Raw genomic sequence first — 21122 nt, 5'->3', positions numbered from 1 at the left:
AGCTGGCAATGTAGAGTGTTTTTTAAATAGTTCTCCTGACAGTTACAAAATGGCCTTAGAATACAACTCACTGCTCACTAGGTATAACACAGCTTATTGTGTGTACATTAGAATAGTCTTAAACTGACATGCCCTGCAATTGGAGGTGGCAGGGCATGAGGTGATGTTAAAATGGCCCTGTGCATACTCACACACACATAGATTCAGCTCTGATGGCTATTGTACTACTTCCCCTCCATTGCGTGTGTGGAATCAGTAGGTCCACACAAACATGTCAATCAAAATCATTCAAGGGTAACACGTAATGAAAGAATAAGATGCAGAGTGGACTTAAAAACACCTGTCTGTCTCTGTCTGTCCTCACTGCCTGCTGGCATTTGTTCCAGAATGTGATGCGCCTACATGTTGTGTGAGAGACAGACCCCTCCGCTTTATCATTTTAACAGGAAACCCCACCGCAAAGTGCAGCAGAGCATCGTCATGGAAACAAGGTGTGAAATCGTGTGATTGGTGGATTCTATGCTTCACCCCTTCAGCAAGCCAAAGGGTGAGCAGTCAGGGAGAAGACGCTTCTGATTTAATACAGAGACAGGCCACCACATCTTTTGGACCAATCGTGTCCTGAGTATTTGTCTGCAACTCAACTGTACAAATCAGCAAAAATTAATGCAAAAAGTAAAGCAACAAAAAAACTCGCTGAAATGCGTCTATCCAAACATTAAATCAAGTTGCTTTAGTACACATCACTAATCACGGTTATTTATCTTCTCCAAGCAGCATTTGTTCAGCCAGAAAAGTTAAACTAGACAGTCATGCCGTTTTATCCTTAAAAAGCCAGCTTAGATTCAGTTCCCTGCTGGTTTAAGGGCTGTTCAGAACAAGAAAAATAAGTGTAATGATACAACTAATGTTTGATGATATTTCTAATTATTTGGCAATAGAAATGTCCACACCACACTAAAAAACAAACGAAAAAAACAGACAGGATATCACCATTTCTGATGGATAATAAAAAAAAAACATTGATGGCTAATCAGTATTCTCTCGTTTTTAATAAGAAGCAGCATTTAAAGTGGTGGACGACATGAACGACAGCCTGCGGATTTAATAAAGAGAAAATTATCAGGCTGGTGTGGACCTTAATAAAGTTATGATGATGACAGAAACAAGAAATGCTTTCTGACAATTCTACTATGAAAACAACTTGAAAATGTATAAATATTCAATTGGGAATATTTATAGTGACTTTAAATCTTTGAATTAAGAGAGTTTAGATGGAAAATTTGAAAGATTTGAAATTTGAAATCAGAAAATCACCTCGTCCAGTGACAACTTACAACAAAGGACAAGACAAAAGCTATTTCTCCCAAAGAAGTCTGCAAAAAGTCATTTGTTAGCATTCACCTCCATCTTAATGACAGTCAGTGAGAACAACAGCCCGACAAATGTGTGTTTTGCTCTTGGAGCGAATTGTTTAACGTTTTATGGTTTGTTTTGCGTTTTTATTTCCCTCTTGGTGGGAATAAGCCTTAAAAGACTTATTTGGATGCTTGGAGTAGCAGGTAATGAGACCAGACCAGCCGATGCCTGAGTAGAAGGCAGTTTCATATTTGCTAGGGAAATCGAGATGTGTGCTGTCATCGCTGATTGATGACTCATAAAGGGAGCGGATCAGATAGTAGTATGCACCTTTTCATTTCATCACACAATCCATAGCCAGAGCATCCCTTACTCTCTTTCTCAAAGCGGCAGATTCTGATAAACACCAGCAGGAGGAATTGCAATGATGCTAGAAATGGCCTTCTACATGTCGCAGCCCTAGCGATTCCACCCTGACAAAAATGCATAAACATACACACTTCAGGGGGATAGAACGGACCTTTGAGCCACTGACTCAAAGCCATGATGTATTCAGCTCGCAAACACATTGTGTTGAACTGATTACCCCGGGCATAACAGATGCATAAATCTCCTTTATACTGAGCTTTTGCAAACGTGACATTTAGACCTGAACAGCTGAGAAACGTCTAGTGGAAAAAAACTGACAGCGGTCAAGCCTCATGGGAGGAAAAAAAAGTCAACAATGGCAGCCCAAAATTTGAAACCACAGGTTTGGTTTTATGCTCTGCCAAGCATCATATAACATCATAATTAATGCTTGGTTTTTTAAGGTTTTCTGTGTTCAGTTGAGTTTTCTGGGTACTAATGATGGTAAAATGATATAAAGCTTTTAGACCACCAACCTAACCTGCTGGACCAGCTGCACAAAAACGGACACAAGCTAAAGTGAATCTCAAGTGAAGTCAAACCATCTATAGGATCTAGATCTATATTCGAGTCAATTATCCAGAGAACCAGCAGAGCCACAGTACATTTCTTACAATGAGAAATATGTTTTAATAGGCCAAACATGCTGAAGTTTCAGCATGCGAATATTTGTGTGTATATGTGTGTATATATGTGTTTAAAGGAATGAAGAGACATAAATCATGTTTCTACCCATTAGCTTTTCTTTGGACTCTACTCTAATTGGTAGGTCAGCGATGGGTGACTGTTGATGAAAAGGAATGGTGTGTGTGTGTGTGTGTGTGTGTGTGTGTGTGTGTGTGTGTGTGTACGTGCGAGCGCGTATGTGTGTGTGCTTATTTGTGTGTGATGGGATTTGCTGCATGACATCAAGGCCGGCAATTAAAAGGTAAGATGTGAGCACGGAGAATACTTAAAACATCCCATACACATTTTAGAGACATTAGAGAATGTCTCTGGTGTGAACTTGGATTACTTCAATGACAATTAAAGAGGTTTTAACATAAATGTTTTTATCTTTTTACCTTGAGGCCCACATATAATGTTAGTAAAGGTATTCTGTGCCAAAACAGTCATGGTTTAAACTGGTATTAAATTATCATTACCCACCCTCTCTCTGACTTTTTGCAGCTTTAAGATTTATTAATATTAAATTTTCTAATATTTATAAAAATATATACATAAATATAAATATATACACTCATATGTACATACATACTCACACACACACATACATATATATGTATATGTACCTATATATATATATGTGTGTGTGTGTGTATATATATATATATATATATATATATATATATATATATATATATATACACACACACACACACACACACACACACACTCTTTAATTTTACTAGAATTTTTTATGTTTACATTTGAACTACAGCAGAAAAATATCTCTAGTTATACTTTACAAATGAACTGGAATAGTGTAAGCCACGTAGAAATAGAACAGACAATTTCTGTCCTGCTATCTTATTCTGTGTTATTCATAAATTACACTACAAGTTATATGACGTCAGTTCAGTAGGCCGTCAAATCCTGGAGGACAATTTGGCTTTACCGAAATAGCAGCAGCTCTATTGATGAGCCATAAAAGATATAAGCACTGCACACACTTTTGTTTACATGCTGGTAACTGTCCCAAATGACAAATGGGGATGTTTTAATACAACAAGCTCTGGCCTTGCAATTGGCATGCGGCAATTTCCTGGCCCTGTTAAAAGCACTTACACAAGACAGATAAAAGCGCTTTCAATTCATCAAATTAATAATCCGAGTGCCAGGCTCTGACTGAATGCTCTGAGAACAGGGAAAACAGGATTTTAAAGTTCTGAAAGACCTGGGGATTTGTGTGCGCAAAATTATCTCAAACTGCAACTTTCTATGAATAAAGTAACTTATTTCATTAACAGTCAAATGCTGGTGTTCAGTTTTTTCTCTCATTTCACACACACTCACAAGTCTCTCCTTTCTGCTTACTCTAACTCTTGGTCTCTTTCACTCTCTTTTGCCGTCTATAAGGCAGAGGATTTCCACCAATATTAGGTAACCATGACATTTCCATTGCAGAAAATTCAAGAGCTGTGTGGTGGCATCAGATGAGGGTTTAAAGACAGCTGATTTTGGCAGGCCTCAAGGGAAAGGAAGTCACAGACTTCATATTCATGATCAGCACAGACCTCTCACCTGAGACTGTCTCTGTCTGGACACTTTCCTGTCATTCTCCCTTCATCTGCAGTGCATGAGCTCTCATTCAGGAACTCATTCTTCCTTGTTTGTGATGTATTTTATGCATATTTCCTTCTCTACACTCGAGTAGCATTATGTTAAAAAAATCTGCATTAAAAATCAGGTCCATATTGCATGACCCTGTTCACATTCCCATGCACAAGAAACCAACAGAAGAGTGAGAAAAGCTAGAAAAGAAGCTAACTAGATTTGTAAGAAATATTTCATGAAATATATATATATATATATATATATTGTTGCTTAATAGTATCTGTACACTATAATGATGCCACGAACCTTATAAAATAGAGAATTTGCCTGTTGTGGAAGCATTCTTTTTTCGCTTTTTAATAACTTTTATAAAATTAGAATTTTCCTTGTGAGCTCACCTCTTTGCACCAGCATGGTCACCTCACTGCCTTTGGGGCACTTGCTGAGCAGATCGACCACCTGATTGTGCGTCAGGTTCTGCACGTTCCTCTTGTTAACCTCCATGATGATGTCTCCCTCCCTCAGGCCTCTGCATCGTGGGTAATCCACTATCTGCTTCACTCGCTGACCTCCCCCAGATGGGCTGTCTGCTATTGTGAAGCCAAATCCTTTGTCACCCTTCTCCATGTGGACAGTAATAAGCTCGGGCTGGGTCGCGATCGAAGACGCCAATGTCACCACGTCGCTGGGATAACCGTGAGAGCCATTGGAAGCCACCTCTGCTGAAGGGCTGTGGGGACGAGGTGGGTCGCTGGAGCCGTTCAAACTACCGCCGCCACCTGTAGTTTCACTCCCGTGGCTTGATGGCGAGTCGTAGCTTTCTTTTCCATTGACGATGATGGGCTCCTTGTCTAGAATGGCCACAGAAGTCACCAGGCTGGTGTTGGGGTCGTCGGGGTCAAAGGGTAAGGGGTAGCCACGGCAAAGTTCAAGGTCCACCATAGAGCCAATAGGGATGGACTGGAAAATCTTTACAACCTGGGCATGCGTGTAACCCAACACGCAAGTGTCGTTCACACTCACGATAACGTCACCTGTGGGGACAAAACAAAACAAGTGTTGGCCTATGATCAAAGACTACAACTCAAAAATTTGTTATGAGACTTCGGTTTTCAGTCGTACCTGTTTCCATCTTTCCATCCAGGGCAGCTGGTCCATCAAGCACCAGACTCTTAATCTGCAGGAACTCATCTGGTTCGTCTCCTCCTACCACGGTGAAGCCGAACCCACGCCTGCTCTTCTTCAGCTTGGTGTTAATGAATGTCCCCTTCAGTTCTGCAGGGTTCCTTGTGAAAAATGGCTTCCCTCCTGCAGCAAGAAAAGCAGTGCACTGTTTGTGAGCTATGGGAATATGTGAAAGTAAATCTGTTGGCCCCTCTATATGAGATGGTTATGGATACCTCTGTGTATTGCAACACAGCAAATCTTAAGAACATTTTCAGCCTCAAGAAGAAGCTGTACAACAAAGTTAACTTTACCGACCACAGTGTAATTAAATTGGCTTGATAAAAGCAGTATATTTTGTTTATGTCTGCTTGTCTGTCCGTCTACCCATAAACCAACAAACTGACTGTCTATCTATCTTTAAATGTCTGTCTGTATGTCTGTCACATAACTATCAATATGTATAACTTTAATTCAACTGTCTGTCTATAAATGTCTGTCTGAAATCTAAATATCTATCTATCACATAACTATCAATCTGTTTAACTTAAATTCATAACTCCAATGTAATGTCAACATCAAAATTTAACCTTCCTGAAAATAATTTTGCGAAATATCTTTGTTTTGCATTATCGTAGTTACAAAATTACAAAATGAATGTTAGTAGATGCAACAGCTGTCAATCAGTCCTAGATCAGAGCAAAAGTGTTGTTAGTACAGTCTACAAGTTAGAATGGGAGGAGAGAATGGAGGAACAAACACAGAATAAGAATGTGATTGGCTAGATAGATGACGTATGATCTGTTCATCATGTTATGTCTGTTATGACAGAAGGATCAGAAAAAAACTGCAGAAGATACCCTAAGGAGAGAGACACACTGTACACTGAATGCAAATGACTGGATATGATAAAGATATATGCAAGGGGGAAAACATGACAGACAAAGAAACAGAGCTGCCCGTTATGGAACAAAATCTAAATGCAAACATATTCACTAAATAAATATACAATGGGTTTCAAAAGTCTAGTGGAAATGTGTATATTTCTATTTTCTAATTTAATACAAATATTTAGTTTTAGAAATTGTGTAATATATTGTGACCATACCAATTTTGAGTGAAAAAGATCTTAATTTCTTAACATCTTAATTTCAGAACAGAAATATTTATACACTGTATTTTGAATCCCAGACTTTCTATATGGAGTGTGTTTCTATATAGTGTGTGTGTGTGTGTGTGTGTATATATATATATATATATATATATATATATATATATATATATATATATATATATATATATATATATATATATATATAAACATACATACACACACACATTTTTGTCTAAGGTCCAAGGTTTTTTCTAACATACTGATATTCTTTAGTGCATAAGCCTATCTTTTGACACGGCAGCATTTCTTTTCACTAATTCAACTAATTCAACACATCCTTGACTTTGACCATAATGCATCTTTTGTATCTAACGTTACAGACAGCTATCACGGAAATTGAACGAGTGTCCACATGAAGACACCAGAGACAAATGCCAAATGGTGTGAGGGACAATGTATAATCTTCCACAAGAAAAAAAAAGTTTAAAAGAAGTTTACTAAATCTTTAAATAAGCAGCTTATCGTTGAGCGTTCAAACAATACAGGGACGGAAGAGACAGAGAGCTGAGGGAAGGAAGATTTGGAAAAAGTGAACAGGAGTGAGTGAATAGTGAATGCCCACAAAGGAACACGCCACGCACGGGTGTGTATGTATTTGTGTTACAAACAAAAAAAAAAGGAGGCAGCACATACGTTTAGCCCCCAGTTGGGGTGCTAGTGGAGGGGCGGTGCCGGGTTCTCTGTAAGTCTCTTGGTGGTTAGCAGCATAGCTCGCTAGCGGTGCTCCTGTCGAATGCTCCTCTATCCATTCTGAAAGAGTGAAGGATGCACTTCCTTTTTTGTGTGTCTCTCAAGCCAGTCGCATTTCCTGTCTATTCAAACTAATACTGAGGCGGTGCAGCTGCCAGCTTTACACCTTTAGAGCCCTCATGGTGTCCTAACTTCCTCTAGGTGTAAAACTTGCACATTTTCTGTACTGTATCAAAATCATTGGCAGAATATGAGACACTTTTGAACTTGAGGGAGAAGTTATGAGGTAATCAAGAAAGCAATATTCAGCTGAGCTGGCCGGGAACAAGATCAAGGACATGTCCCAGCATGGCAACCTGCGTTTCAGTAGAACTTTATAGACATTTATAGAATAAGTCGTTTTTAACATAAACTCATAATTCATGAAGTTCCAAACTTGTATGACGTTCAGAATCGATATCAGTTTATTAGCATAACTGTGACATAGGAAATTATTTCTTTCTTCTGTAGTAACACATGGGTGAGTGACAGCTGTTTTTTGCTTTTGTTTTGTTTTTCAGAAAAGAAAAATTATTAGGTGAATTATTCGATGAGCCAATTATAACTTTAAAGGCTATATTTTTAATATTTAGTATTAACATAATTAACATAAGTAAAATGGATTGCAAATGGCATTTCATGTTGACATTAATAATCGATTCTTTTTGTTATTAACGAGGAACAAAACATGTTTAACAAAAGACAAATTGACCTAAAACATTAAATCATTTATTCATTAAAATGCACCAAATAAAACAGCTGTATCCACTCGTATTAGACTTCTCTTTTAGTTTTCTTTCAAGTATTAAACATTTTTTTCAGCAGTAACGAATTAGTGAAATAGCAAAATTAAATAAATTAAAAACTTAATCCATGAAAAGATTAACTGTAATCCAACCATTTCAAAACCAAAGCTGCAAAAAAAAAAAACTCTAAATGACAAACATGGACAATCCGAAAGGTCTAAGAAAAGAAAGAAATGGTGGCATGTTGGGCCTGAAACGAACCTTGGATATACCGCTCACCTTCAGCGGGCTGAGACTGCTCCAGTTGCTTCTTCCTTTTAGCCTCCAGAATTGGGTTTTCATACTGTGTCTTCCTGTTAATATGGCTGGGAGGTAGAGAAAAGGGAGAGAGTGAGAAAGAGAGAGGGAGGTGATGAAGATGAGTGCGCAGAGGACACAGTCAATAACAGAACCAGAGGGAGAAACAGGAAATAGAATGAGAGGGCAGGTAAAGGTTGAGCATAAGGAGAGCAGGTAAGCGGACGAGAAATAAAGTGAATTAATTCAGAGAAAAGGCAATAACGGAGGCTTAAACTATGGCTGAAAGCCTCTGCATTCATTTAAAATTCATTTAAAACTGAGGGGGGAAAAAGTGTGCTATTCTCTTTCATCTTATGTGCTTAAAAGCAAAATCTCTCCAGCAGACCAGACAAGCTCAATAAACACAGATCAAAAGCCAAAAACAAAACTCCATCACCACATTTACCAAAAAAAAAAAAAAAATACAGATCGCACCCAGGCCACTCGTACCAGGCCACTTTTCAAACGCCCTGCGCAATTTACTATGCAAATACTGCTCAAAACAAACGTAAACATCTCCAAAGACAAAAACCGGAAGGCTTCCTGCCTCTGAGGTATTGCTTTGAAACAACATCAAAACATATGAATGCATTCATATTTATGCGCTACAGACCCAAGGGTCCCTCAAAAGGGGAGGGAAAGAGAAAGAACAAGATTTCAAAATGGTAACAGTAAGAAAGGGTGCGCATTGCCGAAACAAAACAGACCCCATCAAAAAGGATGGCGTTTGCTTCTTTCAGGTTTCAGGATGATGTCATACATTAAAGATGATTTGAAGGTAATATCGATGAGTTACTTACTCAACATAATACACCCCGTACACTGGATCATCAATCTTCTCCCAGCCTGTGGGCAGCTCTGGAAAAGAAGCAAAACAGAAGACATTTTCAGCTCATTAGGACTAATTTAATGAGGCTTTTATCAAGTCCTTTGTAAAATGATGTCTTGATTTTTCAACCAATTAAAATTCAAGAGGTTAACAAGCTAGACATTTTTAAACTGTAATGACCACGCCAAGAAGATTATATCATTGCATCATTTTTTTCTTTTTAAATATCTAGACAAATGCCCTGTAAAATGCCTGATTCTGATTGGTTGCCAGGTGTTGGTTAATGTCGTATGACTACACTCAGTCACTGACTTATTTCTATGATGTCAAAGAGATGTATGGTCGACCACAGGGAAAAAGAAAACAAAACAGAATACGCAAGTTTTTTCCCCGCATGAACAACAGAATAAAAATATCCCCTGCTGTTAAAGTGATGGTTTTGAGTCTGCAAAAGAGCAATGAGTGACTCATTCAAACTCGCATTGACGGCTTGATGCTGATTCGGTGTTCTACACACAGAAGCGTTGAAGAATTAAAACAAGATAAACACATGTGCATAAGGTAACCATGATATGAAGTAGAATGCCTGATAAATAAAACCTGGTGAAACGTAATGCAGACGCTTCAAGCAATATCCGAGGAATTCCATATTAATTGAGACATCAGACTAGAGATAGCATAAAGTTTGCATAAAGGTCTGTCATTTGTCTCCAAAGACACAGCTCTTTGACAAATCCTCCTTGTGATATTTACATAAACAGCAGATATGTTCCCCGGCATTTCCAAATCTCTTGACCTGGCAAACAACAAAAATACGAACCGCACCGAATATTTCAGGCAAAGGTTGACAAGTGTACAAAAACAACAGAAGATACTCAGAGATTTGATCGCGACACTGTTAAGGCAAAAAAGATACACAACATGTCTTCCCTAGAATAATAGAATAATCATGAAAAGGCTCAGCCGCGTTTGACATTGAAATGCGCTTTCATGCATATGAAAATATCGCTTTCTTTACCATGGCAATGCCTGAAATATCGCAGCGCCTGGGACACAGAGCTGTTGTATTAGCATAAAGCCTGAAGCGCACAGGAAATTCATCAAAACACCTCCCATAAAGAAAACTTGTCGGTTTCTAATTGGCCAATGAAAGCAGCACACATTTCTAATTTTTTTTTTTGTGAAAGCAAGAACTCATTATCTTTCCCGAGCAGCAACAGCAAATACATCCAACTCCTGTACTGTTTTAATGAATCTATAAATGTCAACCAACAATAATTACTTACAAATAACGATCTTCCCTTAAACGAGTCTCTCAGCACCTTCCGTCTCATAAGTCTTCACCCTTGCTGATCTTTCCTGAGTTTAACATAATTAATCAACGGCTGTTTTTGTGGAGTGAAATACATAGCGTAGGATTTGCGCAAATTTGTAATAGACAAGCTATCGCTAAATCATTGCTGTGCTTAATATGGTCTAAGTGTACAATTTTTTTCTTTTTAAATCATCAGTAATCACAATCACAAAATAGCTTAGTACAGCGCACACTGTGCACACAAAAGTATGTGAATATATATATACCTGTTGCAAAATGGGCAATCAACCAATGGCATGAGTTTGGGGGTGGGATTATGTGTTTTGTCTGACCAATAGCAGCATGAGGAATTTTTCAGGGAAACTAGTTTAAACAATTCTTATTTTTGTAACTAGATAATAACACTTTACAGTATGATTCCATTACTTAACGGTAGTTCATGTGTTAATTAACATTACATTGTAAAAAAAAACGGAAAATTAAAATTCAAAATGGGAAACAATCTGAAAAGAAAACAGTTTTAAGCTGTAAAAATACTACTACTAATAATAATAATATAATCAAACTATATAAACATGGACTATTTGCATAAAGAAATTTTTATGTAATTTATTTTACTTAAAGTTAAATACACATGTTTTTTCATATTGAATAATATTACTTAATAAAAGTATTGTTCGTTAAATATTATTGACAGGTTGCTTCATTAAATATTATGTACAGATAATTTGATTTGATTTTAATAATGTATTATTGTTGAAATTAACACCCCAAAATCTTACACAACAATATATTATAACTATTATTATAAGGACACATTATTGATTGATATACATGATTGGTGAAGAAGAGAGCGTAAGCGCCTACCAAAAGCAACTGCTAACCAGTAAGTCCTGTCCTTCCCCCACATCATTACTGCGACTCTACTGACAAATTGGTCATTAATCTGTTTGCATCCCATCTTCCCTCTCTACAGGATCAAGTATCTACCGTGTGACCGGATACTCTCGTACCTACTGCCCACATCCCGCAGTCACGGCATCTATTTAATGGCTCCGATTTCTCAAATCAATAGCTATTGACTGTGCTCTTCCAATCAGCCCTGGACACAAACACAGGGCTTCTCAAGGCCACTGCCTGCATCACCTAATCCGTTACTAATGATGAATCAGCCCTTCAATTACAAAGGCACATTGAACAGCAGAGAGAGAGCTCCGCGTGTTGATAAAGTGTGCTTTGACGATGGTAAAACTGATTAAAGCAACAAATTATTCAATGATTTGACTGTCACGTTAGCTCAACATAATAGTTTCGGATCTCTAGAGCTATTTGCATGCATAATGAAAACGGAACCACTCCCAGCTGCGAGAATCCTGAGCTAAACTGCAAACGCTTCAGCAGTAGAAATAGTAACAATGAATATTTTATACCATGCAGCGCCAACGACATCACAAATGAACCTTGTTTGAAAGTAATGAAATGGGTTTTTACGGCCATTCCAAAACGAAAACCAAACAACTAGACTGAAACACAGCACTGTGGGCAGACGCTAGCCTTCGCACTGATCAGGGATCAACTGTGAGGTGGGTTTTCATTATTATATTAAGGATTTGAGAGAAAACATCTGGTCCCGAAGCGGCGCGGGCAGATCGATCTATCCAACCAAAAACACATACAAAGAAAAAAAACATGCAGGTTGTGTCTCTACGGGTTTGTTTCTCTGTGGAATAGTGACCTACCTAGCTCATTGTCCAGTTCCTCTGTATGTACCCCTTCTTCTCGAGAGAGAGAGTAAAAGGGGAGCAGGTGTGCACAAAGTGGGGCGAGAAAAAGAGAAAAAGGGTGTCAAAAAGGCAGAGGGTTAGTTGATAAAAAAGAAAAATACAGTTATTATGCCACAATGCAGTATATAAACGTATTATATACACGACGGAAAAGTGTTTTATGCGATTCACAAAATGTCAAATTTAGTGGCATTTATGAAAAGCAAAATGATCTGGATCGTGTTAATACAGGATTACTGCATGAGATTTGAGCAACTAAAATCAAATTCTGAATAATCATAAAACTGCTTTGGAAATCACTCAAGGTTGCACTGCACAGGAAAATTGGAGGTTCAAAGAACCAGTTTGTTTTTGTGCGAGGAGATTCAATATAATCCAGACCCTCCTTATAGCATTAAAGCGGCTGGCTTAGTCGTTTTGTCACACGGTATGAGATTGGCTGTTGTAGCTATGACGGCTCAAGAGCGCCATCTACAGGTTAGCATGATATTACAATAGCTGATGTGAGGACTGGGTAATATATAGCTGTATTTGCTATGGTGACAAAAATTTTTAATTTTGCAACATTAAAAGCTTAGCCTCAAACACGCTCACAAATATGTTATGAACGCTATCACCATGAAACTGCGCAAGCAAAAACTCAACCACATGTCCATACCGTCATCTTCACATTCCTCTAGGGGTTTTTGAGGTTTGTCCAGGCATCGGGGATCTATCCAGGATGTTGTCTTTGTGTTGTGGCTAAGAATAGATGCAGAACACAGACAGTGAGGCATCGTTCTAAAAGATGCCTGTAGAACAACATCCTGTGGCTTTTTTCTGCATCCCAGCAGGCAGGAAAATGTATACTAAAGATACCGCAATGTTTGATACTTCCTGTCTTGATATCTGAAAAACTGCCAGTAGCGATATATAAACTTAAAATAAGAAACACAAAACTACTGTAAACCCAGGTATTTTTAGTGCAAATTGTCTGTACATATCTAAACATAGAGATAGTGCAAACCAGGCTGCATTTTCAAACAAATGTGACCCTGGACCACCAAAAAAAGTCTTAACTCAAAAAGATATATTTGTAGCAATAGCTAACAATACATTGTATGAATCGAAATTAATAGATTTTTCTTTTATGCCAAAAAATCGTTAGGATATTAAGTAATCATCATGTTCCATGAAGATATTTTGTACATTGCAGCCCATATATAAATAAAAGCTTTAAATAGTGTCTATTCAGATGCAAAAATTAAAATTGAAAAAAAATGTACCTTTATAACTCGTTCATGTTCTACTCCAACAACCAATCAAACATATTAAAGTTTAAATATCAATCAATATTATTTATATCTAATATAAAGAAAGATAAATAAATAATGAACTTAATAACAAATAACATACATTTTATAACCAATTATTATGATAGAAATTATGGTAAAAATTAAAATACACTTGAATTTGTGAAAATAAAGTACTACTTTTTTTTAATAATTGATCATCAACTCTATTGACCACTCATAATGCTCCATTGATTACTTTTATTATTTGTTACCCTATTTTACATTTTCATATATCTGACCATATTTGCTATTTCATTTATACAATCAGTTGAATTTGTACATAAAATAAATAAAATAGTTGAATTGGTTTTACCTCTTCCTTCATTTTGTTCAAAATCTATTTAAATTGGACTTTATGCGTTTATTTAATTCTGAATTAAAATTATACTTTCATAAGTACGAAACATAAAAACAAAATTGCTGCTAGGTTTGATATTTTGCATTATTTATGCAGACGTTCATGTATTTTTCAAGTCTCCAAAAACTTTATGGTCACAGTAAATGCCCACCTAATAAAAGTATAAAAGACAGCAGTTGGTTCTTACTCTATAAAGTAGACCTCTCCGTTCTCAGTGTAGGCCATCTCCCAGTTTTCGGGCAGAGGCCCCAGAGGGTCCTCTTCCGTGGGGTAGCCGGGGTGTGTGTGTGTATTCTGAGAGCTCTCCGTGGTTGACGCCGAGGTGTTGTTGAGCCCGTAGGGTTGAACGTGGTCGCGGGCGAAGGGCCGCACGGAGGGGTGGTCGTCCGGTTCACTCGAGTCTCCTGCACGCACACAAACACAAGGTTGAGAACTACATCCTAAATGACTGTGGCAGTGTACTTTTGCTACGGCTAATGGTTTGGCACTAGGCTCACTTCCTGTAAACTCTGGAGTGATCAAACACCATTCATACTCCACTACACACAAATACGCATGCCGACACCTGGCTGTCTGACACTTTCTAACCCACACCAAAAAAAATCAAATCACCAACATCCCCTCAAATCAATAAGAGTGTAAACACTTAACACTTAACATTCTTGAAGAGGCGAGGAATCTAAACATATCGACTCTCAACGACATTGCATGGCAGCCTGACTGAATTAGCGGCTTTAAATCAAACCACTCAAGCCAAATGAAAGGCGTGAACCTGTATGAATAGGACAGTTTATTGCCTTTTCTAAATCAAGTGCCCTAGAATTAATTTGGATGCTGAAAATAATACGTAATATAAAAAAAATTATATATAGTCAAATATACTTTAGAAGTTAAATATGAGCGTTTGCAGTCCTGAGTATGGATTGGAAAAATGTCAGTGCTTACGGAAACGAGCTTGTGTAATCAGGACCAGACATTTACTGCCATTTACAACCATTTCAGGATGAAACTGTCTGCTGTTAACACCTAGTAATAGCATGTGTGTGTATCAAACGCATCTCTAATGTTTAAACATTTGACGTCAGTGAGATTATCATTTTTTATAAATTCATACTTTTATTCAGCAAGGGTGCATTCAAGTGATTAAAAGTGCCAGAAAACCACATATATTCAACATAAAAATAAATTCAGTGTCACGTGATCTTTTAGAAAACAATGTAAAGAAACAATGCTGAAAACACAGTAATAAATTCTATTTTGTTGTATAAATGCTGATTAAACTATAAACTGTAATATTACTGAACCGAGTGCATTTTCATCAGATTTAAAAACTATTTTTTTTTTTTTTTTTTTTTTACATTTAAATTGTATTTTTGCTAAATTCTATTTAATGTACGCGTTCCAAATTCAAATGAATTTGTACAAATGACCTACACTTTAACCTGCCCCAAAACCTTCCCATCACTGGGGGGTTTAAAATGAATAAAATAAAATATGTACGTATTGAAGACATGTTACATCATAAAGCACAAAAAGCACTGCTTCCAAATATACTCCTGCTTTCTAATCACAGAGCAAATGTGACCTTTAAAATGCTCAGCGTTAATGTAGCTGAGCAGCTTTATCAATTAAACCTTAAACATAGTAAATGTCTCTGGTCAAGTTTCAAACCCTTCTTTCCATAACGACTGAATGACGGGAGAACAGGCAGTGTGCTTCCTTGTTGTCCAGCACACAATGTGCGCATTTGCATTGATCTCTTGCCATCTCTGAATATGATCAGAGTAATAAAATCGCGTCACAAAACTGTCGACTCCTGCAATCAGCGCTGACCACTTTTGATCTGATTACAGATGCCGTCGATACCCGCCATCGACCGCCAGCTATACCACATATCTATTTCACAGAAAGACGTCCTCTAACGCAACAACGCGGAAGCCATTAAATACTCTGAAACAGTGCGAAAATGAATAGAGCATAACTGTAAGATCAGTAAAGACAAGGAGAGTCCATCTTGGTGTTTTCGAAAACAAACGAAACCCTCTACCGTAGCCAGATGGCGCTCTTTCCCCCTTTTCCTCCCCGAATCATAATGGCGAAGGAAGAGGAAAGCAACAAAGAGGCATCACTCATCCCTTCTCCCATGTGCCAGACGGAAAGGCAAACAAATCGGCTCGCTGCTGACCTGTGAAGCTACTGTTCATTTCAGGAACCTCATCATCATCCTCAGTCTCTGTAGGCACTATTCCAGCATTTTGCATCTCATTGTAGGACTTGGTTCGGCGTGGGGTCGACTGCTGGGAACCAGGAAGGCTGTCTTGCAGAGCATCGCCAGTAATCACTTTCCCACTAGGGGGCTGGCTGGGCGGCTTGGGTGTTCCATAATAGTTACCTAGGCAACAAGAGGATATTAGCAGCATTCAGAACAGGAGGGTTAAAGGAAATGCAAGACATGGTGATGTGGGGTTCTGAAAATGCTCTATTATGAAAATGACTGCTCGTCTTTGTGAAGTTTGCGTAAAGGAGATAATGGTGTCAGTGTTGGCTGGACAATCAGGCGGTAATGAGCGCATATGACGGACAGAGCTGTCTGTCTGAAAGAAAAACACTTCAGGTCATTAAATCAGAGTAATACATTTGGAGTTCAGCCGCGCCAGGCCCAGCAATAAACCTTAATATTAATAAAATGATTCATTTTGATGAAACACGGCAGCAGGATGGAGTAAAAATAAAGACGTCAAGATTTTAACTATTGACAATAGTGTCATTGTTGTGTCATTTTTATAATAAAGTAAAATAAAATATTAGATGATAAATAAAGCTGAAAATAAATAAAGTTTAACTAATGAAGTTTTTAATTATAAGAAAGTTTAAGAATAAAAAAGTTAAATAAAATGTTACAGTTTAATATAAATAAGAATTATTAAGGTTATGCACTACTTTTAGGTCACTTATTAAATAAGTACATGAATGTACATAAACCTTTATACTGTTTAGTATGAGTTACAAAAGACAAATCCCAATTATGCAATGCATAAACATATCACTGCATGTATTTATGAGAAAAAATCTGCACTGAGAAAAACACTAAAGACTACTCTGTGTATACGAATATGAATACACACATTCATATAGACATTTTTCAGTATAGGTCTTTCAGACAAATACAGTTTTTTTTTTTTATCACTGCACTTCCACTTATATATATATTGTGATTTTAATAAGAAACAAAATCTTTCAAATTGTGTTTCTTTTATCAGGAAATTCAAACATTAAATGGCAATTTGATAGTGTTTAATGTGTTACGAATTAATGTTCAAAATGTAGAACAGAGTGTGAACACAATCATCCCTTCCTCTTTACTAATAGTTTTAATATGAAATAAACATGAATGAACATCTCTGCATGAGACACCTATAAGACAGCTTGTAAACATTTAAGTCATCAGTGTTCAGTCGTTATTGCCAGACAAATGAAGACTAAAAGAGCATTTTGTGAAATATTAAGCTAATTATATTTTATTTCACCTAGCATAACAGCACTGTAGTGATGTCATAATTAGGCAATTTAATTTATGTTTAAATAAATCTGTTATGACAGCCACTATGTAAATAAATTCATTTCAACAACAAAGAGAGATGTAAATTATTATTAATTTAAATTTAATAAAAAAAAAAATGCATTATGAGCAATTTACAAGTTGAGTGTTGATTATTATATTCTAAAACATAAATAGTAATTAAATTTAAGTGTGGGCTCTGTTGTTAATTGTAATCTTATAGTAATTTAAAATGGCTCCCTATAGTTTAGAGCATATGCTGAGGTTGATTTATTTCAATTTTAAGAAAATTGCAATTATAACTAAATATATTTTAAAACACAGCTATTTCTTCACTAAACCACCTGTACAATAAAAAATATAAACCCGCCTGTAAAACACTGAACTTAAAAAAAAAAAAAGTTACATTGAAAAACATAATAGCTAATCAAAAGCATGTGTGTTTAAACTATATAGACTGCAGTTTACCTTCGTAAGATCCGATCTCCAACAGTGTCCCGCTCTGTTCAAGCTTCAGAAACTCGTCCACTGACAAGAAATTATAATCTACTCCTGGCACCTCTCCGTCACGAGGGGCGCGGGTTGTACCTGCGACAAGCAAAAAAAAGAGAAAGATTCTATAAGATACTGACAACATGAAACTGCTAATTTATGCCTAAAAGCACATATACACAATGTCTATGATTACCACCTACATCAGGGCCAACAACAAGCACATGCTACAGTCTACAGGCTCTTGGAAGCCAATCGCTGGGTGTGAAATCAGCGTGAGAGAGCTTTGCACAGCTAAAAGTGAAGATGTTGTAACACCTTGATGATAATTGGTTGTAGGAGAGCAAAGTGTGGCTCCAACCCCCACTGTATTGCTCTAACTACATATTAGATTAAAGCAGCTTTAGGGATCAAAGAGTCTATACGGCTGCTCTGCCTCCTCTATCACATTCCCTTACACCCTGTTTAGACCTTGTATTAAAATCCATCTCAGGTGATCCCATCACAAATGGTTGGTACTAAATACAGGTGTAAAGAGGGTTCAAATACAACTTTAAAGACCGGCTACTGACCTGTCAATCAGCCACGCGCTTAATGGTGTTAAATGATGAATGGAACATGTGGCAAGCTCTTTAAATTGTGCTGCTTTTGTATTTGTTTAAGTTTCATTTAGTTAAAAAGCACATGTTTTATACAACACTTCACAAAAAATTTAATGACTCTAAATATTCAATGGTATTATTGGCAAATAAAATGCAATAACAAATACAAGAGTGTACAAATCTAAAAAACAAACAAAAAAAAAGTATATAATTTTATATCTAATTATAAAAATATTATTTTTTTGTACATTTATTTATTTGTTTTATACACACACATATATATTAGTGCTGTCAAACAAGCAATCATGATTAATTGTTAATTGTATCAGACAAAAGACAATTTAAGACAATATATGTATACTGTGTATATTTAATATTTAATATGTATATATAAATACAAACACAAACACGTGTATGCATATGTTATGCTTACATAGTAAATATTTTATATAATATAAAATATAAATGTTTATGTGAAAATGTGAATTTTTCAAAATAAAAGGTATGTGTGTGTGTTTATATAAACATAATATATATACAGTATACAGACATTAATCATTTGCCAGCACTAATAAATAAATAAATAAATATATAAAAATATATATATATATATACACACAAACAAATACATATTATAAATGATCATTATTACTATATATTGCAATAAAAATAATCAACCCATTTAAATTAATAGGCAGTACAAAAAGAGAGTGTGACCCTAATACCAGTAAACAAGGCCTCAAGTATCTCCTTTTTTCCTTTCTTTCTGCACACACTCAATTTAAATAGACTTTGATAACCCAAGAGCATGTTCATTAGACACCATGATCGATCATAACATCATCTACGCACACAACGCTCATACAGATGTGAAGTGTGTTTGCCCCTTGCGTTGTACCCGTAATCAATATCTCAGCCGTCATAAATCCCGTCTTATCAACAGAACCGTGTTCACTTGCACTTGGACACTGGGGTCTTCTGCAGCTATTTGCGATGCTGAAGGTTAAGACAGTGGCCTGGCAGTCACCGCATGTTTCACACGCTCGTCCTGCTGCGTGCTGTATCTCCCCATCACTTGATGGAGCTGATGAATAGCTGATATAAATAGCACCCCACGATGGGAGATGCTCTTTGGCAGCCATCTTAGTGACACTGGTGATAAATCAAAGATGTGATGATAACTCAGTTTTCTCAACAACCTCACAATGTAATATTCTCTTTGGTTTACAGGCCCTCTTGGTAGTGATTAGTGTACAACACGAGTCCCAAAATGGATGCTGTGCAAGGCGTGTGTGTCACTTTTAATAGGACTCGGGTCTTTTTAGCCGTTACGTTTCAATGTAAACATCTGTGAAATGTGTTTTTGTTAAGCTTGCGTTTTATAGGACCACAACAAATCGGAGATCATTCTTGGATTCTCGAAAACAGAAAACCTCTATACTGTATACTTTCTAAACAAATGCTTTTATTTTGAGCTCTGAAAAAAGTATGATTTCTACAACAATATTAAGTGGCACAATTCTTTTCAACATCGATAATAATAAGACATTATCATAATAATATGATTTCTGGAGGATCATACAGGAGCAATGAGACTGAAATTCAGCTTTGCGTAAAAGGGATAAACTGCATTTTAAAATATATTGAAATAGAAAACGGATAGCTTAATTTATAAATATATTTCACAGCATTAAGGTTTACATGAATGCAGCCTTAGTGAATATAGAGACTAAACTTTTTTTTTTAAATACTAAGTGCAGAATTGAATGGTGTACTGTATATGTTAATGCTGCCATTGATCTAATAAGTCTATGTTGTATACCCTCGACTTGGACCAAATTGCTCGATATTTCTTGGGAAAAACAATACTACAATATAGCCCCTTGTCTTCCACAGACACAGACAACAGATGATGCTATTGGTCAAGCCAGAAGTTGACAACTCGGCCTGCTCGAACAAAAGAGAAATGTTTTGAAAGCAACGCAGAGATGTGAATATGACTTTTGAAGAAGACAACCAATAAACGGTTCACTTATAGCTTTAGATGTTCAAGAAGCCATACACGTCGCCTTTATGTTATGACTCAACGACAGTATCGGTGGTGTACTTCTCACCTTCACCTCACTAACTGAATCATGCAGTAATGCACCCTAGTTCTGAGCCTATGAACAATAAATAGAAACAAAGCATAGTGTACACTTTACACAACGCGCACAAATGTGAACCAATGCCACTACTGCAAGTAGAAAGATATATCCACAAATATATAAATAGCATGACTGTCACATGATGATGTATTTTCTTGTTGCTAGGGACAACCCTTGAAGGATACAATCCCTGAGAGCCTCATCTATCATTTCTGAGGGGATCAAACCATTTCATATCGCACGCTATGCCACACAGTGAAGATCATGTGCAAAACAACAGCCTCAGAAATGAACATTGAAGCACCTGTATAAACTTTTGGGTCAGGCATGCAGTAGGCTTGCAATTTGATAAACAGCTGTGACTGTTAGGTATTATATAAACTTTAAGTTACTGACGTATTTTAGCAAATGACTGTATATTGATTTATTTAAAAAATATTTATATTTATATATATTTTGAAGAATGTTGGTAGCATTTGGTTATCACTGATTCAATTTGAAGATGA

General features: G+C 36.7%; 1 protein-coding gene across 7 annotated transcripts in view; it reads right to left on the bottom strand.

Annotated features, from left to right (window-relative positions):
• magi1b (membrane associated guanylate kinase, WW and PDZ domain containing 1b) overlaps positions 1-21122 on the bottom strand; it is a 111095-nt gene that overhangs the window by 24797 nt on the left and 65176 nt on the right. For 5 of the 7 annotated variants that reach the window (XM_043251258.1, XM_043251251.1, XM_043251255.1 and 2 more), the window contains 10 exons: positions 17844-17963; positions 16002-16208; positions 14004-14220; positions 12783-12865; positions 12080-12115; positions 8997-9054; positions 8119-8222; positions 7016-7132; positions 5167-5352; positions 4443-5078 (listed from right to left, as the gene is read on the bottom strand). In XM_043251258.1, the coding sequence (XP_043107193.1) occupies positions 4443-5078; positions 5167-5352; positions 7016-7132; positions 8119-8222; positions 8997-9054; positions 12080-12115; positions 12783-12865; positions 14004-14220; positions 16002-16208; positions 17844-17963 (1764 nt within the window). The remainder of the gene's footprint in view (positions 1-4442; positions 5079-5166; positions 5353-7015; positions 7133-8118; positions 8223-8996; positions 9055-12079; positions 12116-12782; positions 12866-14003; positions 14221-16001; positions 16209-17843; positions 17964-21122) is intronic. The other 2 variants (XM_043251253.1, XM_043251256.1) reach the window with 2 other exon arrangements.

The sequence above is a fragment of the Puntigrus tetrazona genome, chromosome 11, assembly GCF_018831695.1.
Source record: "Puntigrus tetrazona isolate hp1 chromosome 11, ASM1883169v1, whole genome shotgun sequence".
NCBI lineage: Eukaryota > Metazoa > Chordata > Actinopteri > Cypriniformes > Cyprinidae > Puntigrus > Puntigrus tetrazona.
The sequence above is the reverse complement of the archived record's forward strand: the minus strand, read 5'-3'. Positions and strand labels throughout refer to the sequence as shown.